Source organism: Prionailurus bengalensis, chromosome E2 (assembly GCF_016509475.1).
Source record: "Prionailurus bengalensis isolate Pbe53 chromosome E2, Fcat_Pben_1.1_paternal_pri, whole genome shotgun sequence".
Classification (NCBI taxonomy): domain Eukaryota; kingdom Metazoa; phylum Chordata; class Mammalia; order Carnivora; family Felidae; genus Prionailurus; species Prionailurus bengalensis.
In genome coordinates this window covers 48,072,031-48,093,626 of record NC_057352.1, presented here as the reverse complement: position 1 = coordinate 48,093,626, position 21,596 = coordinate 48,072,031, and the positions used below count along the sequence as shown (strand labels likewise).

At 40.5% G+C, this 21,596-nt stretch overlaps 1 protein-coding gene across 1 annotated transcript in view; it reads right to left on the bottom strand.

Annotated features, from left to right (window-relative positions):
- Positions 1–2,152: 2,152 nt before the first annotated feature.
- PHLPP2 (PH domain and leucine rich repeat protein phosphatase 2) overlaps positions 2,153–21,596 on the bottom strand; it is an 81,805-nt gene continuing 62,361 nt past the window's right edge. The window contains exons 13-19 of the mRNA XM_043599595.1: positions 20,014–20,214; positions 15,976–16,138; positions 15,624–15,754; positions 14,881–14,991; positions 13,862–14,056; positions 10,426–10,657; positions 2,153–6,964 (exon numbers count right to left, since the gene is read on the bottom strand). Of these exons, the coding sequence (XP_043455530.1) occupies positions 5,810–6,964; positions 10,426–10,657; positions 13,862–14,056; positions 14,881–14,991; positions 15,624–15,754; positions 15,976–16,138; positions 20,014–20,214 (2,188 nt within the window). The 3' untranslated portion in view covers positions 2,153–5,809. The remainder of the gene's footprint in view (positions 6,965–10,425; positions 10,658–13,861; positions 14,057–14,880; positions 14,992–15,623; positions 15,755–15,975; positions 16,139–20,013; positions 20,215–21,596) is intronic.

The window sequence follows — 21,596 nt, the reverse complement described above, 5'->3', positions numbered from 1 at the left end:
TCTAAAGTTTTATAGCTGTTCTTATACTTTACTAGTCTCAGATTTTCAGTTGTTAAATGCACCTAGAAATACATGCATTCTTATGACAGTTTTTTTCCCTAATTGCTCTCTTGCTTTTCAATAGCTAATTGTTTTTTTCTGTAATATCAGTTTTACTTTCGTATTATAAATGGGGTTAAACTATTAATAAGTTCAAATTCTTAGTACATTTCTAAGAACAATCTATTTCCACAATGCAATTTTGACATAAATCTCAGATTCTCTAATTTACAGTTAGTAAGAAATCAGCAAACATAAGCCTCTTTCAACAGATGTGAAAATGGCAATGAAAGAAAATTAAGTCAATGTCATTTTCCCCCTCTTTACCCCCCCAACTGCTCTCCTCCCTGGAACATATTACCTTTCCTCTCCTGTCCTTTCAACAGCTATTTCTGATAGAACCTATTGAAGGTGAAGGATCAAAACAAAACCTCATACAGAAATGAGAAAATATCTAATTATACTTCTACAAAAAGTAAAGCTTGGAGGAAAATAATCAACTGAAAATCTGCACTACTAGGTTAACATAAAAACATTGTGCCACAGAAAGCTGCTTCTTCCACTGTCACCCTTGGCCTCAAGGCGGTGGCCAGAGTCCCACAGCTTTTAACTGAGTGGTACACAGGAAGTTTAACAGCATCAAAAATCAAAGAACCCGTTCCTCACACACACCCCAGAAAAGCCTTCCTGCACTGCCCCCGGCCCCGCATTATCTCCCGAGAAATGTTCCTCTTACAGCTTTCCCCATGAAATGGGGACTCTGACCCATCTAGACCCCAGCACTGTGCCCAGGGCAGCTGCAATACTGCTCCTGAGATTCCCCTCCTTCTGAGGGATCGGAGTCCATCTGTCACTGTAAATCATAACCTTCCACGTGTGGAGTTTCATAATGTCCAAAGGCTTTAGCAAACCTCATCTTATTTTCTACTACTTGTCTGATAGGCAAATCAGGACTTACTGTTCACTTGCTACAGGTGAGATGAAGGTTCGAGGTTAAGTGGCTTACCTAACAGCTGACCTTTTGTTGAGTGCTCACAATATACCAGGCCCAGTACTGGGCTAAGGCAGCATTTGTTCACATGATCTCATTCAAGCTCACAACTAACTGATGGGAGAGATAGTATTATTTCCATTTAACAACTGAGGAAAACGGAGTCTTGGAAAGGCTATTTAACTTGCCTCAAGTCAAATTTTTTAAGTAGTAGACACAAAACTAACCCAATATGTTCAGAACATATTATGAGAGACTAAGGTACTCTTGTGGCCTTTGGTGTGCCAACAAATTAATATCACACAAAGCAGAGAAGGAAGATTTGACTTCTGCCACCCCGGAATAGGGAGCTGTGTGTCTCAAGAAACTCAGGCATTAAAGCATATACAGATGGTGCCCTTGGGCCCAGCACATTGAAGGTGTTCAATGAACAGGTAATGAGCCCAGGTTTTAAAGTATTCATTCGGCTAGATAAGGAGGAAACCTGCAAAATGATTTCAATTTGGCTGTTATTTGGAAAGGAACTTCATCTTGCCTGGAAGTCCAGATTATGGGAGACGAGCAGCGGGGGAAGGTGGGAGGACAATTTAGAGGCTGAACTGGATTGTAAGTATTTTGTGAGTCAAAACCACCACTATGTCTGAAGTTCTGACACCGAAACCATTACATTAGGACAAACACGTCAGACAGCTGGATTATCCAACTGGCTCTTCTGTGTTATCATCAGCTGTACGATTTAAGAACTGTAAATTACTTACAATTGAGTTACCTCTAGTCAGCTAACAATCTGCATGTGAACAAGGACTGTTTCCTGTCTTTGGGATTTCTTTAAACATATAAATCAAGTCAGAATAGGTTTCTTAATGTAAAAAACCTTTATTGCTATTTCAGCTTAAGAGGTGACCAAAAATATTCTTGCCTTAACTCACAGCTTCATAGAGTGCCATGGAATGTGGTTTCATTTGTTATCTTCCTCTAAAGCAAAAAAAAAAAAAAAAAAAAAGGCAAAAAAAATTGTTTAAGAAACTAATTCTACATACAAGTTAGAGAAAATTACAGTTTCATGCCAAAATAAAATATTTATAAAACAATAGGTATTCCATTTTAAAACGAAGCCATGAAAAAGATACTCCATTTTATTTTATTTATTATTGTTATTGTTATTTTTTACAAACAATAGATTTGCTGCAACATGCTCTGGCTCATATTATTGAATTAAAAAATTTAACACATTTCAAAAATATCAAAAATACACTATCATGAGTCTTAGGACTACAATACAACAATGATTGCACAAAACCATAAGATATGAACTCACTGTCCGGATGACATCAACTGGCAACAGTGAGAGAAAACCCTATAGCATCTGGGAGAAGTGCATGAAATTTAGAATACAAGGAGCTTATGTGTGATTGAATGATCATCAAATGAAGGAAACAGCAGGATTTACTGTAGCTGCTTTTCTCAATCTAGGAAGTGCTTACCCAACTATGGGGCAAAAGTCACTAACTGGAGAGAAAGATTAACTTGCCTCCGTGGTTGGGGGAGTCTGAAAAGACCCCACCCAGAGGGAAGTAAAAAGTGATGCAACACAGTTCTATAGTGATGCTGCAGACATCACTGAATGGCTTGGAGACTAATTATTTAATAATTGGTACATTTATCGATAACAGCCAAATGCTCCCTTATGGAGGTCTCTTCATTAATAATTATTGAGTAGATAGAGAAGGTGAGCCTGTGGCTTGCAAGTACCTGCTTTTGCTGAAGGTCTACAGGGAAAGAAGAGCATCGTTTGATATTCAGTAGACAAACCAAACCTAACTGGCTCCATCTCCCGGAAAATAGCACTCGCTACAAACAACTATATTAGCACCCAGTGATTACCAAGCTGCTTGTGTTGGCTCTTCTATACACCAAGGAAATGAATTCATCAACTTATTGCACACATACACTCTACAGTAGTATTATAATAAAGCCCTCGCTTGTATCAGGAGTGCCAATTCAATGACTCTATGGCAGACTCTTTATGACATACTAGCATTCAGATTTTCAAATATATTTCCAATCCATTTGGATAAAAAGAATACCGTGGCTGCCAAGACTCATGTGTTTTTCCTTCTTCCATGGGACTCCTGAACTGCTCCAGAAGCAGGAGTGATACCCTTTCACAACTTCTCTTAAAGTTCTCTATTAAATGGGAGATACACACAGAGACCTGAGAATCATGCAGAGGCCCGAATCTCTGGGCTAGAGATCAACCGTACTCTGCCCACCTGGAGAACACATCCTCTGGGTAAAGTCCTGGGAAGTAGATTACATTCACCTGGAGACAGATTACTGGATTTTACCACCTGACAACCTAATCAACTCACACGACTGTAAATGACCTCATAGGTCAAGAGTTCTGTATATTTTTGGTAACAGGCAATGGCCTTTTTACCCTCTATTTTAATACAGAGCAATTATAGAGGGAAATGAATGAAAGGCAGTTACAGGAAAGAGTAGTTAGTTTGGTACAGCCTATATTAAAGGTTTTCAATGCAACCTAATGTTTCCTGAAAATAAACCTACCACATAAAAGAACATTTGGAATTTTACAGTTCTTCTGATGAAAAAACAAATGCATTTACTTTTGGTGAAATCAATTCAGAATGGGGTGTTCCCGATAAGTAGGGTGGGAAACAAAGACAAGAAAAGGGTTCACAGAGATAAAGGACTATTTTTAAGAAACTATACTAAGAAAGTGGTATATTCCCAAAGTAACTTTCTTTTTTAGACAGCATCACTATTCTGTAACTCAAAAGTTGTGCTGTCTGGGTAAGAAGATGTTTTACATCACCCATCACTATTATCTTGAGCTTTTTCTTCATTTTCGTTTCTCCTTCATTTTTTCCCCCATTTTCCCATATAAAAATAGGGCAGCAACACACTCTTTGTTCCCTTTTCCAGCGGCACCTCAACTTTATAGGAACCATTATATGCCCCACTTCAAATCAAGACCTGAGATCTAAAACTTTTTAGTAGCTGACCAGTAGTTTGATACACATTTTCCTGGCAATGTGGGGACTCAAACTCAGATTTTTGAGGGGTTGAACTCTAGACGGCTACTTGGAGTGGTATGGAGTCCCCCAAGAATGTACCCCACTGATGCACACACAGCTCTGGGGCCTTGGAGAAGATGAGGATACATAACCATTTGTGGAAAGATCTGGTTTTCTACTATTGCTTTAACAAAAACTTCCAAAACACCCCAAAAGATATAGACACATCTATATATATATCTCAAATCTATCTTTAACATTTTGTTTCTCATAAAGCAAATTAATGGTCCCACACTATTTCTTTTTAATTGTGAAAGTATTCTAAAAAATTCAAAGCACATTCCCCATTGGATAAAATCAAGCAATGTCAAAATTTTGTAGGAGTAAGTAGGAATTAGTTTTCCTAAGTAAATCTTCTAGTGGAAAAGGCAACAGAACAGAAATAGGAAAGGAACTACATTTTGCTAGGGTTATGTGGAATGTGCAAAAAATACAGTAAACCAGGTTTTCTGTAAGCTTAGGATTTTCTCAATTAAGTCTTTCTTATATTAGTAATTGAGCCCAGTACTCTGAAACCATGTGAGGTGGATAAGCAGCGTTCAGAAGAGTACTGTTAAACATTAAAGAGGTGAGCTCAACTCATTTCCGACACTTTAGAAAACTGTCCCTCTACTCTAGATTAAGAGAAGGGGCGTGTCTAACCCATGAGCTCCATCCATCCATCTGTTCGCATTCAGCCTCAGTCTGTGCAGAGTCCCCTGCTACACGCAAGGTTACTTGGACGCCAACAGCATCAGCCTTGGCCCAACATATGAGAAGGCTGGTGGCCAACTCCATCACGTGTTGTGGGAAGAGGCCAATCCCCAAATACTTCTCTGGAGATCTGCTGGGCGATTCCTCGCAGGAGCGACATTTGTCAAGGAGTTATTCTCTTTTTTCTGATTTGGGGGAGGGGGGAAGTCGTTTTAGTCCTTTCTCCTTCCCCATCTTCGTCCCCAAGGATGCTACTCTCCCCAGTTGGACATCCAACAGTTCAATGATTTCCCAAGGCCCTTCCTAGTCCCCCTCACAGAATGTGCCAACGCCCGATGATCACTGTGTCTACAGACAGAGGTGCCGGGCTGCCTCTAAGAAGACTGGCTCGAGTGCAGATTCAAAAATAAAAAGTTCACAGTCAATGAAAAGTGCTCTCATTACATTACATACATAAATTATCTGTTTGATTGGTTCTACATTTCCAATAAACATCATTTCGAAAGGCTGTATTCTCGTAGAGAAGAATGAAAAGCCATGTGACTAGTCACATCACATCCCATCAGTTAGGTTGAGATATAAGGTGATTTCTCTGTCACAGAGATCCATCAGCAGCAATTAGTGAAGAGAATCAATCTTCAGTTATTTCCTCCACAGAAATAGCCCCTTTCCTGCCCAGGGAGGCAAATTCTCAAATGATCCTAGGAGAGAAAGGGTTAATGGCAGGTGGTAGGATTGATACAGAAGAACATCTGCTCTCTTCCCAGTGACTCTGGGAATTCCAATGCAGGTTAAATGTGAAACTTAACACTGATGGTGTTTACTAGCTTATCCGGAGCAAGACCCTGATAGCTCCCACCATTTTTGGCTCCAAGTTCTAACCCCCTAAGCTATGGTTTAGAAATGCAGAGGCAAAATGCCTCTGGAAGGATCTCTGCCCCGACACTACACAGCCTTCCCTGATACCACAGCTCCTGGGGGAGGATTACAGTGCTGTGTCAAACTCCTCCGGGAGCTCGGTCCGATCCTCTTCGCTGGGCTCAGGCTCCGGCCTGCCTTCCTGGTGCTGTTTCATCTGCTCCTTCACTTCTTCTTCCAGGTCACGAGGAACAACAAACTGATCCTCTGGCTCCAGCTGCGTCGGGGCAGCAAAATAGCCAGTCTTCTTCTTGGGTGCTTCTGTGGCCACCTCAATGAGGTTCAGGCTATCTTCTAGGGGCACAATAGAGCCGTTGGAGAGTTTCTTTCCATAGAGGCAGGAAGTAGAGGGGGACTTCTGCAACTCCATCTTGTCCTTGCTCACTGGCAGAAGTATGCCACTGTTCACACTGTTCTGTCTTCGGATCCCAAAAAATGATCCTCTAGCATGTTCTTCGGGACACGGGGTAGGAGAATTCTCTGTAAGAGTGGGGGAGTTCTCAAGATCCCTTCCCCTGCAGCAGTGGATATCTACTTCTACTTCTACCTTGCTGCCATTTGTTATGACTCCTTCCACAGGCTGGTCATCATCACTGTCCAGGCCATTGTCAGACTGGTTACTTGAGAAAGTCGCACAAGAAGGCTGGCGCTGAAAAACCCCAGAGGTGGGTGTTGGATGAAGGCTGCAGCGCCTTTCTGGCCTTGGAAGCAAGCCAGCATCCAGGCCAACAGTGTTGTGTTCATCAGAAGCAGTGGACCCCACCTCACTGCTCACCTCTGAAGTGGACATCTCGCTGCCAAACTCAGAGGCAATACCACTACTGGAGGAAGGAGTGGTTGGTTTGGGGGGGTCTTTGATAATGGTGGTTGAAGCAAACCCCACAGGACCTGGGAGGGTGAGCCCATTCATTTCACACGTGCACCCTTCCTCACCAATGTTCAAATAAACCACCATTGCCCCCACATTGTCCTGACAACCATAGCTCTGGGCTAATGTGCACAGCTTCTTGGCAGCTGCTAATGGGTCCTGCACGTGGCGTACTGCGTTGACAGCTTCTGTATATGACAAGTGTTCCCACAATGCTTTGTTTCCCAGAATCAGCAACTCATCTTGAATGGTAAGTGGAGTGGCAGATATGTGGGGCTTGGGGAGGATCCAAGGGTAGAGGTATGTACAGCCCAGCATCCGGGTACAGCAGGTTACCCCATTCACTTTGTTGTCCTGGAGACAAGCAGAATGCAAATTCTGAGAAACAAGCAATAATGACGTATAATTTTTTTATCTTTCTAGATCATAATGCCTAGGGCTATACAGTAAAAGAGAACGGACATATTGTACGGTTTTTCCGAGGATTTCTATAATTTAAATGGACTTACAAAAATAAATGTACAGAATTCTAAAAGGATAAAGTATCCTGTGGTCGTTATACCAAATAGTTCACAAGACTGAAGTTAAAACCAATTAAAATTAAGTGGCTAGAAGGCACCTCCATCTCAAAAGGTATTTGCTCTCAGGGCACCCGGGTGGTTCAGTCAGTTAAGCATCTGACTCTTGAGGTCATGATCTCACTGTTTGTGAAATCAATCCCTGAGTCAGGTTCTGTGCTGACAGTGTGGGAGCCTGCTTGGGATTCTCTCTCTTCTTCTCTCTCTACCCCTTCCACACTCTCTCAAAATAAATAAATAAACTTAGAAAAAAAAAAAAGAGAGATTTGCTCTCAATGAAGCACAGGCCTCGGCATGTCCTTAAATAGAGGATTATCTGTCAGAAAAACAAGAAGTAGACGGGCACCCGGGTGACTTGGTTAAGTTGCTGACTTCAGCTCAGGTCATGATCTCACAGTTTGTGAGTTTGAGCCCTATGTGGGACTCTGTGCTGACAGCTCAGAGACTAGAGCCTGCTTTAGATTCTGTGTCTCCCTCTCTCTCTGCTCCTCCCCTGCTCGCTCTCTCTCTCTCTCAAAAATAAACAAACATTAAAAAAGAAAAGAAAAGAAAAGAAAAACAATAAGTAGAACAGTCATTAATTCTCCATCACTAGTATTCTCACAGAGGCCAAAACTCAGGTGGGTCATTAAAAATGATTTCTCATTGGGGCACCTGGGTGGTTCAGTCAGTTAAGTGTCCAACTTCCGCTCAGGTCATGAGCTCATGGTTTGCGAGTTTGAGCCCCATGTCCGCCTCTGTGCTGAGAGCTCAGAGCCTGGAGCCTGCTTCAAATTCTGGGTCTCACTCTCTCTCCGCCCCTCCCTGCTCATGCTCTCTCTCTCAAAAATAAAAAATAAGCATTACAAAAAATTTTTTTTAATGATTTCTCATTAAAGGCACAGTTGGGACTGAAAAGATTAAGCAAGATATTAAATGGCTAAGAGAATCTTCGTAGCTAAAGCATTAAATAATCTCTAAAGCTATTTAGCTTAGAAAAGTAAAACCTGAATTCCATAGCATAATTTACCTACTGTAGGGATCGTGTGAAGAAAGAATAGCGGATCAAGTCACAACTGATAGAATTCTAAACATAGAGGAAAAGGAATAATCCTAGATGCAGGTGATTTCTTTTCAAGAGAAAAATCAGGGGTGCCTGGGTGGCTCAGTCGGAGCCTGCTTCAGATTCTGTGTCTCCCTGCCTCTCTGCCCCTGCACTGCTCTTACTCGGTCTTGGTCTCTCTCTCTCTAAAATAAACATTAAAAAAAAAAAAGATAAAAATCAAACAAAGCCTCTGAAGCCATCAATATATCTGTTTCACAGCTGCAGTGACTCTCTGGGTAACAATCCTGGCTCTCTCACTTACCAGAATTTGTCATAAACTCTATATTTTAATTTCCTCATCTGTAAAATGGAAATAAAAACACTTCTTTCATGGGGATTATTCTGAAAATTAAATAAAATAATAGGAGTAAAGTGCTTAGCAAATAATAAATGTCTGTGGTTAAACTAACATTTATAAGAATAATTCCTGCTTGCCTAGGACACCCCAAGAAAAATTACCTAAATTCTGAAAAAACAAATTAACCATAAAGTTATCTTTTGTTTGTTTTGACTGAAAGACCTTTCTAAGAGCAACGCCTCAGCTTTCCAGAATCTTCTTTGCATCAACCCACATTATAATGGTACTTTTTTTTTAGTTTTGTGTTTCTTGGGTGGAGTCAAATCTGCATAACCCATCCACAGAATTCTGACAGACAGCCCAGAAATGGGCCCACACAAATAAGGTCCCCTGATCTTTGCCAAAGGAGCAAAAGCAGTTTCTTAATGGAGAAAGGACACTCTGTTCAATGACTGCCGCAGAAACAACTGGACACTCACATGCAAAAAAGGGAAAAGGAATCTAGACCCAGAGTTTACATCTTTCACAGAAATTAATTAAAAACAGGTCACAGACCTAAATTAAAACATGAGACTTCTGGAAGATAACACAGAAGAAAATCTAGGTGACCTTGGGTTTGGTAATGAGTTTGTAAACACCAAAAAGCATGATCCATGAAAGAAAAAAACTGTAAGTGGGCCTTCTTTAAAAATAAAAGCTTCTGAGGGGGGCGCCTGGGTGGCGCAGTCGGTTAAGCGTCCGACTTCAGCCAGGTCACGATCTCGCGGTCCATGTGTTCGAGCCCCGCGTCAGGCTCTGGGCTGATGGCTCAGAGCCTGGAGCCTGTTTCCGATTCTGTGTCTCCCTCTCTCTCTGCCCCTCCCCCGTTCATGCTCTGTCTCTCTCTGTCCGAAAAATAAAAATAAAACGTAGAAAAATAAAAGCTTCTGTTTTGCAAATGGTACTGTTAAAAAAAAGAGAGACTCTAAGAAAATATTTGCAAAACAGATATTTGATAAGGACTTGTATCCAAAATATACAAAGAACTCTTTTTTTTTTTTTTTTTTAACGTTTTATTCATTTTTGAGACAGAGAGAGACAGAGCATGAACGGGGGAGGGGCAGAGAGAGAGGGAGACACAGAATCGGAAGCAGGCTCCAGGCTGAGCCATCAGCCCAGAGCCCGACGCGGGGCTCGAACTCACGGACTGCGAGATCGTGACCTGAGCCAAAGTCGGACGCCCAACCGACTGAGCCACCCAGGCGCCCCTACAAAGAACTCTTAAAACCCAACAATAAAGAAACAGACAATCAAAAATGGGCAAAGCATCTGAGAATTCTGCTTTGTAGTAATGTTCTGTTTACTGCTAAAGTCTCTTTGAAAGCAAAAATGTTACTCTACTAAAAAAGGAGAGAAGCTATAAAATAGCACAGATATTGATGCTTCATTACAAAAAAACAAACAAAAAAAACAAATTAAAAAAACCCACCAGAGCATACTAAGCCATACACAGTATACACAGGAAAAATATTTTGAAACTTTGCATTTCACAACAGGGATGTCAAACTGTAGAACTTTCTCTTTTTCTGTTTAGAGTAACAAACCAGAGGAATTAAAAATTAACCAAGGGAGACATTTACATTTATTTTACATGCCAGCTATCACTCTGAAGGATTGCAAACTAAGACTTTTCATTTCTAATTTGCCTTTTCTTTTTGCTAGTCATTAACTGCTCTTTAGGTTTTCTTCTAATACTATTATCTGGATTGGATACAATTTGCATGGCTTGATGGGAAGAAAATGGAAGTTCACTGCCTGTATGTAGAACAGCATTCACTAGATCTGGGAGAAGTAACTGGCAATGAGTGAAATTCACCTCTGTTATGATGGCTTTCTGGTCCTTCACCCTTTGAGCCTCCTCCGGGTCCTGTTCCAGGCTGAAGACTTTTGAGAGTGGCACTGGCTTTCCACCACGGCACAGGACTGCTTGGCACGTGCCGACGTTGGCCACAGTCAGACTGAAACTACTTGTTGGGTCAGCAGTGTCAGGGCGGATATAACAAAGGAGAGCGGAGGAGCCCAGCTTCTGTCCAGCCATTCCCAATTTTCTGTTAAGAAGGAAAAGAAAACAGGGGCACCTGGGTGGCTCAGTTGGTTACGCTCAGGTCATGATCTCACAGTTCATGAATTCGAGCCCTGCATCAAGCTGACAGCACAGAGACTGCTTGGGATTCTCTCTCTTCCTCTCTCTGCCCCTCCCTCTCTTTCTCTCTCTCTCTCAAAAATAAGTAAACTTTAAAAAAAAAAAAAGAAAGAAAGAAAAGAAAGAAAAGACATGGTAGCTAGTTTTAGAAGCGGCAGTCCTTCATGTCCGTGATTTCCTTGTTTCTCTGCCACAGGACTGTGAACCAGCCTCACCTGTATCCACCTAAAGGCAGTCTCTTGCTATAGATGATGGTGAAGAGTTCTGCCTTCCATGCTCAGTGGACTGAGGAAAGAAATTTTACAAAAAGGTTGGGGGTAGGGGAAACAGTGAACATACATCTTTCTCTACTGCTTCTGCTTGGGTCTGATCCTAGACTGCAGTGACCTCATTCAAGTCACTTGCAACTTCAGCACATCAGAATCACCTGGAGGGCTCTTTAGAACAGGCTGCTGGGCCCCACCCCCAGAGGTTCTGATTGGGTGGGTAAAGGGCTGGCCCAATAATCTGCAAGTCTAACAAGTTTCTGGTTGTGCTGAAGGTGCTGCTCCTGGAACAACCCCTCACTCGGTCTTTAAGTTCCTTGAAAGGAGGGCCACACTGTTCCTTCTAGATCTCCCATACACATGGCATCCATTCCCTAGCACATGGCACCCAACGCTAACCACAGGGCAGGTGCTAGGAGAAAGATCTGGTTGCAAATTCCAGCTCTGACATGTGCTCAGTGCAGATCCTCAGCAAGATATTTCTCTGAGAAACTTGCCTGATGAAATACCTACCTCTTTCGTTTGTTTGGAAAATTAAAGATATGGTATGAGGAAGACTTGGTCTTCTGGCTGGCTTTGGGAGGTGCTTCATAAACCAAGTTCTCTTTCCTAAACTCTTTATTTCGCCAAGCTCCTAGCTCAATTCTATTACTGAAAAATAGACTCCTTTCCCAGCATCTTTGCTTTATGTTATAATGAGAGACAAAACTGGTTTGGGCTCCAGGCTATTCCATCTCAACCTCAGCGAGACAAGGTCACCACCGCTCAGTTGTGTGTGTCCTTCACACACACACTTCACAGAGCCCACCTGATACGCAAGATGTGATATTAGCTACTAACAGATCTTCACTAGTTTGGTTATGTAGAGTTTTTGCCCTTAAGTGGCTTAGAAGATTAAATGGTCAACTTTCTTACACCATACACAAAAATAAACTCAAAATGGATGAAAGACCTCAATGTAAGACAGGAAGCCATCAAAATCCTCAAGGAGAGGGGCGCCTGGGTGGCGCAGTCGGTTAAGCGTCCGACTTCAGCCAGGTCACGATCTCGCGGTCCGTGAGTTTGAGCCCCGCGTCAGGCTCTGGGCTGATGGCTCAGAGCCTGGAGCCTGTTTCCGATTCTGTGTCTCCCTCTCTCTCTGCCCCTCCCCCGTTCATGCTCTGTCTCTCTCTGTCCCAAAAATAAATAAACGTTGAAAAAAAAAAATTAAAAAAAAAAAATCCTCAAGGAGAAAGCAGGCAAAAACCTCTCTGATCTTGGCTGCAGCAACTTCTTACTCAACACGTCCCAGAGTAAAGGGAAACAAAAGCAAAAATGAACTACTGGGACCTCATCAAGATAAAAAGCTTCTGCACAGCAAAGGGAACAATAAGCAAAACTAAAGGCAACTGATGGAATGGAAGAAGATATTTGCAAGTGACATGTCAGATAAAGGGTTAAGTACCCAAAAATCTATAAAGAACTTATCAAACTCAACACCCAAAAACCAAATAATCCAGTGAAGAAATGGGCAAAAGACATGAATAGATACTTCTCCAAAGAAGACATCCAGATGGCCAACCAACACATGAAAAAATGCTCAACATGACTCATCATCAGGGAAATACACATCAAAACCATAATGAGATACCACCTTACACCTGTCAGAATGGCTAACATTAACAACTCAGGCAACCACAGATGTTGGCGAGGATGCAGAAAAAGAGGATCTCTTTTGCACTGTTGGTGGCAATGCAAGCTGGTGCAGCCGCTCTGGAAAACAGTATGGAGGTTCCTCAGCAAACTAAAAATAGAACTACCCTATGACCCAGCAATTGCCCTACTAGGCATTTATCCAAGGGATACAGGTGTGCTGTTTCGAAGGGACACATGCACCCCCATGTTTATAGCAGCACTATCAACAACAGCCAAAGTATGGAAAGAGCCCAAATGTCCATCAATGGATGAATGGATAATGAAGATGTGGTGTGTGTGTGTGTGTGTGTGTGTGTATATATATATATATATATATATATATATATATACACACACACACACATACACATACACACGATGGAGTATTACTAGGCAATCAAAAAGAATGAAATCTTGCCATTTGCAACTAAGTGGATGGAACTGGAGGGTATTATGCTAAGTGAAATTAGAGAAAGACAAAAATCATATGACTTCACTCATGAGGACTTTAAGAGACAAAACAGATGAACGTAAGGGAAGGAAAGCAAAAATAATATACAAACAGGGAGGGGGACAAAACAGAAGAGACTCATAAATATGGAGAACAAACTGAGGGTTGCTGGAGGGATTGTGCAAGGGGGGTTGGGCTAAATGGGTAAGGGGCACTAAGGAATCTACTCCTGAAATCACTGTTGCACTATATGCTAACTAATTTGGATGTAAACTTAAAAAAATAAAATTTTAAAAAAAGATTAATTGGGCAATCCTCAATAATAAGTATTCTAAATACACAAATCTGAGCAGTACTTTAACCCTTTGTAGGTCACTGACTCTTTGCAAAGAATCTTACAAAAGCTTATGCCATCTTCCTTCCCCTAAATGTACAAACTACATTGTACACACACAACCTTCTGCTCCCAATTTCTGGGCTTCCCAGATCCTCAGTGGCCTCTGGGTTCAACAGAGAAAACAGATGGCTCCCCAGGCTGGTTAAAGGACCAAAGTCCCCACATTCCTCAGTGCTGATATATAAAGAACAGTCACAGCAGGAGGAGCAAGATCTCACCTTGATCCTATACCTGTAATTTAGACCCTGACCTTCTGGCTTAGTGAGATTTAGTTTTCCAAAAGCAGAGCTGAGTTAGAGAATATTCAACCCACCTGCTTACCTGTGAGATACCAAGAAGGTGTTAGCCATGAAAACAGTGTCATTTGTTGACTGCTGTACTTCTTCCAAAAGCACATCTGCCATGGTGCACTGGAGTAGGCGAGGGAGCTCCTCATTACGGTCGCCGTCAAACATGCCATACACGGCTCCCACCCCCTCTGCAAAGTTATCCACAGCTAGGGCAGATACACACAGCCTGTAACACAAATATGAAAGAAACAAAGATCAAAGAAAGTTTAGCGTTATTCTCCAGGGAACCTTCTTTGAAAAGTATTAGTTGAGGGTGGAAAGAACAGTAGTAAATTCTAATCTACACATGAAATAAGTATTAGATAATTAAGTAGCATCTGAAAGAGGTGATGTCATAAGAAGTGGGGGAATTCAGCCCCACTCAGGAGCAGTACATACTAGCTTTGCAATGCTGCCAAAGGCTGGAAAGATGAAATGTTTTCCCTTAGCAATGATTAATGACTAGTATGGCCAACATCCTTCAGTCAAAGCTCCCCAGAAGTACAATGACGGTTCGACAAGTTGGGTTTATTATGCTTTGGAGCAATAGAGAATGTGTACCATGGAACTCTGGGGTGAATAGGTTAAGAGCGTGTTGGAGAGAATCTACTACAGGATTTGGGCTTTTGTTGGGTCATTTTGGGGACCGTCTAATGAAATAGGGGATCATCCAAGACTGGATGCTATCAGAACATGGGGCCATTCTGTGGTTGGCTATCTCAGTAAATCTTAACTATAGAGAAAGAAGATTAGCAGGAGGATAAAGCTGTAATTGGTAAAGAAAGTAGCAGTCACCATTTTAGCCTTGAGAGGGGCTGTTTGGTATTTTGTGGACTGTACATTCATCTTGTGTTTGTCACACTGCATCACAGTCTCAGGGGGACCTTCTCTGAGGCTGGCATTCTATGATCTGTTTATGTCCCAGAGGAGAACAACATGGCCCAGCTTTCAGCATCAGATCAGATGTCAGAGGCTGCCTTTTTCATTTCTCTCCATGGCCAAGATACTCACTTATTTCTCTGCCCTGCCATCTCAGCCAGTCCATGGCTCCAGAAGGTTGATGTAACTGTAGAATCGGTGGTTGGCAAAGGTTTCTGATCAATTTTCAGGGTTGTGATATGGCTGTGGGAAGTGCAGGAAGGGAAGGTTAAACCACATATCCTTCTGTGTTTTACAAAAACTATCCCAGCAAGAACATGTGTTTTTATAAAATCATCTGTTGACAGCCCAAGATTCATTTACAGAGAGACTGCATGAAAGTAGTGTACTGATCTACTGGCCAAGAAGGAGGAGAAAGGAAAGGGGTAGGTAGGAGGAAGAAACAGGGGCCAAATATTGCTACAGCTGATACTGTTCATTTCAATGAAAAACGAAGCACAACAGATTTCAAAGTTTTAGCCAACTGTCTACTTAAATATTCTGATACAACAAAGTCTTGGTGCAATGAATGAGCCTGCATCATTTCTTCGATGACGTAATATAATGTAATCAGTGTCACCTAAGATGTCTATGTGAAAATATTCAGTGTGTGGGTGTGGCTGAGCAGTAGCCATGACACTGAGTTCTGATATAAATGGGCTGTCTACTGGATACACTATCCATCCATAACTGAATTAAACAAGAGACTGAGGAGCTTTATGGCCTAATTCATTCTATTCCTTTAATTAATCAAGATCTCTACAGAGCTTTAGGAGATCCACACATGGCTGGTAGAACTAAGAGACACGTGGATTCAACTTCAAAATTTTTCCTACCTAAATGTGTCCAGCGTCTTGTGTTCCAGAACCAGATTTGTATTTCCGGTCAGGTCAAGGTCTTGTAAAGTAGCAGGCAGAGCCTCCGGAATCAAGATCTCTGTCAAGTCATTGCAACTTAGATCTACAAACTGAGAGGAAAATGGAGAAATCAAAAGAAAATACATCACAGAGACTGAATTCTTAACTCCCTAACTCTCAGCCCCCTAGTGTATCCCCAAAGGAAACTTCATTTCTTCCCAGGAATCAATAAAATCTATTGTGATCCCAAACTGCCGCTTGCTTCCCCTTTATGAGAAGAGAACACCCTGCCATTTCTCCAGCAGGACACCATTCCATCACATAAAAGTACCTGGATCTGAGGCAACTGCAGAATTTCTGGGAAAATGCTGATGTTGTTGGAGTGTGCGACAAGGGTGTGAAGCCTTCTGCAGTTGGCTATGGTCGTGGGAATGGTTTTAAGCTTGTTGCCACTTAGGTTCAGTTCTTCCAACTGCTCCAATTTATTCAGTTTGCTGAAAAACAAATAACAACATAGCACAATGCACTCAAAATGAGAAGATGCCAAGCCAGTTTTATAGCAGCCACACACAGAGTACAGCGGCGACCTGGTGTGCTGCCAGAGGACTGGTCAGAGTGAAACAGCCAGACAGCAACAAAGGGAACGGCTCCTCAAGGTGACTGTTCCTGCTGAATCTCAGCCTCATCTGCTTCTCACTGTGTTTCAAGGACTGAAGCTTCCCTTGATTCTCTTATAGCTGCTAGATCTTGTGGGTATGAACATTATCTGACTTATGGGAAGTGGCTGAATCAGCACTAGCCCACTGTTGGAAGATTATTATGGTACTTGCTTGGCCACTGACTAGTTGCAAAATACTGTGATATTTAATGTCAGTGGATATCAATATCCTCAGCTATAAAGTACTAAATCATGACTAAGATTCCATTCAGTGTTAAATTTCTACAGTTACCTATTAATAACATAATCCATCTTCAGTAGACATTTAAGGAGTGCTTACTATATGTATAGCCATGTGCCACAAACTGTGATATAAGCAAATCACATTGTTCTACAGGACTAAGCAAAGCTTTTTACACAACAAGCAAAATGTCTTCAGACAGCCTAACATCTTTATCTAGATTATTACAAACTGCTCGGATTTATTTATAATTTATTGATTTAAAAATTATAAAAATAATAAACTGCCATAATGTGGAGAAAGTTTGGAAAATAAATCAACAATACCACCAATCTGAAATTACTTTTCTCATTTTGCTAAATGAGATTCATATTTAGAATTTTCATATGCATATGTGTTTTATATAAACTTTATGTCCTACCAAAATTTTTATATGTGTATTTATTTTACATAAAATTTATATCCTTCCCTTTCTACATATCATAAACAATTTCTTTTTTTAAAGTTTATCTATTTTGAGAGACAGAGAGAGAGAGAGAGACAGAGAGAGAGAGAGAGCGCATGAGCAGGAGAGGGGAAGAGAGAGAGAGGGAAAGAGAATCTCAAGCAGGTTCCACACAGTCAGCGCAGAGCCTGATGCGGGGCTTGAGCTCATGAACTGTGAGATCATGACCTGAACTGAAATCAAGAGCTGGAGGCTTAACCAACTGAGCCACCCAGGAGCTCCTCCATATATCATAAATAATGTCTATTGATAGAAAATTCAAAAATACTTTTTAGTAACCAAACTCAGTAAACTAAAATTGTTTCCTTTCTGATTACAAAAGTAATGTATACTCATTGAAAAAAAAAAAAACCTGAAAAATAAAGATGAACAGAAAAAAATTCTTTTAATCCTACTACCAGAGATAATCTCTTATAATAGTTTGGTGGAACGTATTCTTGTCCTTTTTAATGCAATAAACTACATTTTTCAAATTAAAAAATGATGTTATATTATATATATTAATAACCCCACTCTTTTTAAATTTTCTTTTTAAATTTTACTTACCAATACATTTTTAAAGTGTTCTCCTGTCCAAATCTCCTGTTTTTTTCTCTTATACTACTCCCTGCTTGGATCTAACTTGTAAGAAGAAATGCAGGATCCCTATCTCAGCCAGTTTCTTACTGAGCACCCAGAACTACTCTAGATTCTCAAAGTAGTCCAAAATAAACAAGATTCTGGGGCACCTGGGTGGCTCAGTGGGTTAAGCGTCCAATTCTTGATTCAGGCTCAGGTCAGGATCTCACACTTGATGAGATCAAGTTCTGAGTGGGGCTATGCTCTCTCTCTCTCTCTGCTCCTACCCCCCTCACATGCACATGCTCTCTCTCAAAATAAAATTAAAGAAAAAAAAACAAGAAACAGAAGATTTGGACTATGCCTGTATAATTAAACACTGTTCAGGAGATGATTTGACAGTGGACTTATTATTCAGTATAGAACATACATTTTAATATACCACTCCTAAATTCCATTTAGTTTTATTATCTGTAGAGTACTTTAATTTTGTGTGATCTCTTCTTAATTCTTATCTTTACTTCTAACCTATTTTCATAATCTTTAATGAGTTTTAAGTTTTGTATCAGCCTGCTTTTGACTTCCAACAATAAGAATGTCATCAGATTAGGAGGAATTCATTAGCTTCAGAGTATCATATCTGGTATCTCCCAATAGCTTCATAAGCCAATATGACTTGTCAATGGTCTGTTTTCACTTTACAGGAACATATCTGAGGCCAACGGAATTAATCTGACAGGATTAAGATTCTGCATTCACTTTAAAAGCCATTGTTCAAATTCTTTGAAGGAAGTAATCTTGTCCTTGCTTGTCTTCTATAAGCTCCAAATACCTCATTTCATAAACATTCACAAAAATTATAATCTCTAAGGGTGCCTGGATGGCTCAGATACAGTGTAGTACTCTTGATTTCATCTCAGGTCATGACCTTATGCTCATGAGATAGAGCCCCGGGGCAGGTTCCTTGCTGGGTATGGGACCTACTTGAGACTCTCTCTCTGCTTCTCCCCTGCTCATGCTCTCCTTGCTCTCTCAAAAAAAAAAAAAAAAAAAAAAGAAAAAAAAAAATTATAATATCTCCATGAATTTTTCTAAGTTTATCACATTTCTAAGAAAATGTGTAAAATATCATCAGAATCAAAACAGCTTTGTTTTCCAATTATATCAAACATATAATTTCAAATTATAGTACAAATGATATAATTTTATATGATATATAAAATTTCATTCAAATTATATCAAATGTCATTTTCATATAGTCTTCATTTTTGAAAACATGATTTTTAATGAGTACTTTCATGGTATAGATGGATTGTTCTGGCATCAAATCTTCCCCAATTTTTTTTTATCAAATGTATTTTGGAAGATATTTATTTCTCCACGAACACTGTTAAAAACTTTGACAGCATTAAACATCTCGCTTATATTTTCTTATAGGTATAGCCTGGCTATATCACCTCTTCCTCCAGGAAGGCCAACCCCACCCCCAGGTACTGTATGGTGCAGTTAGCTACCTATGCATATTTTTAACCTCCTTCATTCATTCATTCATTCATTCACTCACTCATTCAGATTTTATTTAAAAATTTTTTTTAAATGTTTATTTATTTTTGAGAGAGAGACAGAGGCAGAGTGTGAGTGGGGAAGGGGCAGAGAGAGGAAGAGACACAGAATCCAAAGCAAGCTCCAGGCTCTGAGCTGTCAGTACAGAGCCCAAGGCGGGATAGAAGAAACAAACCATGAGATCATAACATGAGCTGAAGTCGGATTCAACTGACTGAGCCACCCAGGCGCCCCCAGATTTTATTTTTAAGTAATCACTACACCCTTATGTGGGGCTTGAACCCACAACCCCAAGGTCAAGAGTAACATGCTCTACCGACTGAGCCAGCCAGGCACCCCCAAATCCTGCATTTATTAAACTGCGTTGCAATTACCTATTGTCTATTTCCCTAATTTGACTGTAAGTTACTTGAAGACAGAGACTGTAACCTAATCACCACTGTTTCCCCAGTACTTATGCTGTACTTGAGATACAGAAGGCATTCAAGATATATATAAAACAAATAAATTATGGACTTAACAGTATATTATAAAACAGTTTCGACAAAAAAAGAAAAAACTTGTTTTCAGAATGTATTTCATAAGCTTGTACTTGTCTAGGCTGAAAATTCTCAGACTATTATTAAGTAATTACAACAAAAAATTAAATGGATTTCAGCCACGACTTCTGGTTACGGATACTTAACAAGTGGGTACAGATTTTTCCATTCAACTAGTAGAATCATAGCACTAGTAAGTTGCGCAACATAAAGCACGAGTACCCAGTAAGATAGCTGTAACGTAGACTGGCAAATGCAGATTTCACGCTATGTGTCTGAAATGACTGAAGTCTGCATCTGCTTACCTTGCAGGAAAGGTCTGTAGCTGGTTATTTGCAAGATGCAAGATTCGCAGGTGTGGATGCCCCACCAGAACGGGCACACACTGGTCTGTCAGGAGGTTGTTCGTCAGATAAAGCAGCTGCAGAGCACTCAGACTCTCCTCTCCAGCGCCAGCGGATGGCAAAGATTCCAAACTGTTTGCAGATGCATTCAAGTATCTGAGACTGATGGAACACACACAAATCATCGTTTACTTTATGGTTATTTGTTACTGTCACACCATCTCGGTATGGGATGCTGTTGTTTCACGCTCCCCAACCTGTAACACAAGTAATTTTCTCCAGGGTTTTCTCTAATTGATTTTACCCACCCAGCCAAAGTTCCTTTTATTCAACTCCTGCAAGCCAAGCAGAGAGAAAAGAATTCAGGTTTGGTTGTGCTTCCTGGGCTTCTGGGTGGCCTGATTCTAACCTAGCTTCATCTTTTACTGTCTGTTGTTATGAAAAAGGTGTTGTTGAATGTCATGTTCATGAATATCTCAACTATGAAGACATCCTTCAGAAAAGTTTTTGATTTTAATAGGTCATATTTATTTAGCCAATCCCCTTTTTAGTCCCCTATAATGGGCATGTAGGCTGTTCATAACTGTTTGCTATTACAGACATCATAATGAGCAACTCTGTGTCCTTTTCTAATTGTTTCTTTAGACTATATTATCAGAAGCAGAATTTGTATGGTCAAAAGATACATGTATCTTTAAGATTTGTATACACATACTGTCAAACTGAACCACAGAAAGGCTATACCAAATTATACCTCCCACAAGAAGGATTTAAGAATGTCTGTTTGCTCAATCCTTTGTTAACACTGAGTATAATTCACTTTAATCTCTGCCAATCTCATAGGTAAAACAAGGTATGATGTTTAAAATTTGCCTAGCATGGCGTTTCATATTTATAGAACATGCTCAAATAAAAGGTAGCTAATATTATCAACCTTGTTGTGTGTTCTTAAGTCTTCTTCATATTATGTGATCCATATCCCTAACTAGCTCTTTAGGTGTTGAGGGTACTGTTTGTATGTGTGTCTTTGTAGGTCCCAAAAGTGCTCTGTGCAGTCAGTATTAAATAAATGTCATCAAAGGTTTGCTACAGCTACTCAGTAACTTCCTTACTACAAATCCTAAGGTTGTAAACTAATTTTATTCAAACTGTCATTAGAACTAAATGCAGTGGAGGGGTACCTGGGTGACTCAGTCAGTTGAGCGCCCGACTTCACCTCAGGTCATGAACTTGTGGTTTGTGGGTTCAAGCCCCACATTAGGCTCGCTGCTGTGAGCATGGCAGCATGGAGCCTGCTTCAGATCCTCGGTCTCCCTCCCTCTGCCTCTCCCTCAAACTCTCCCCCCAAAAAATAAATATTAAAAAAAAAAAAGACTAAACGCAATGTTATGCATTACTAACAAATACCTGTTAATTAACAAATTTTACTGCATTAAGGTCCCATATAAACATTCCATAAAGAAAACTGCACTCAAATATTTTCTAGAATTTCCAAAGATATTACTTTTAGGAAAATCCAACCAAGTATATTATACATTAAGAGA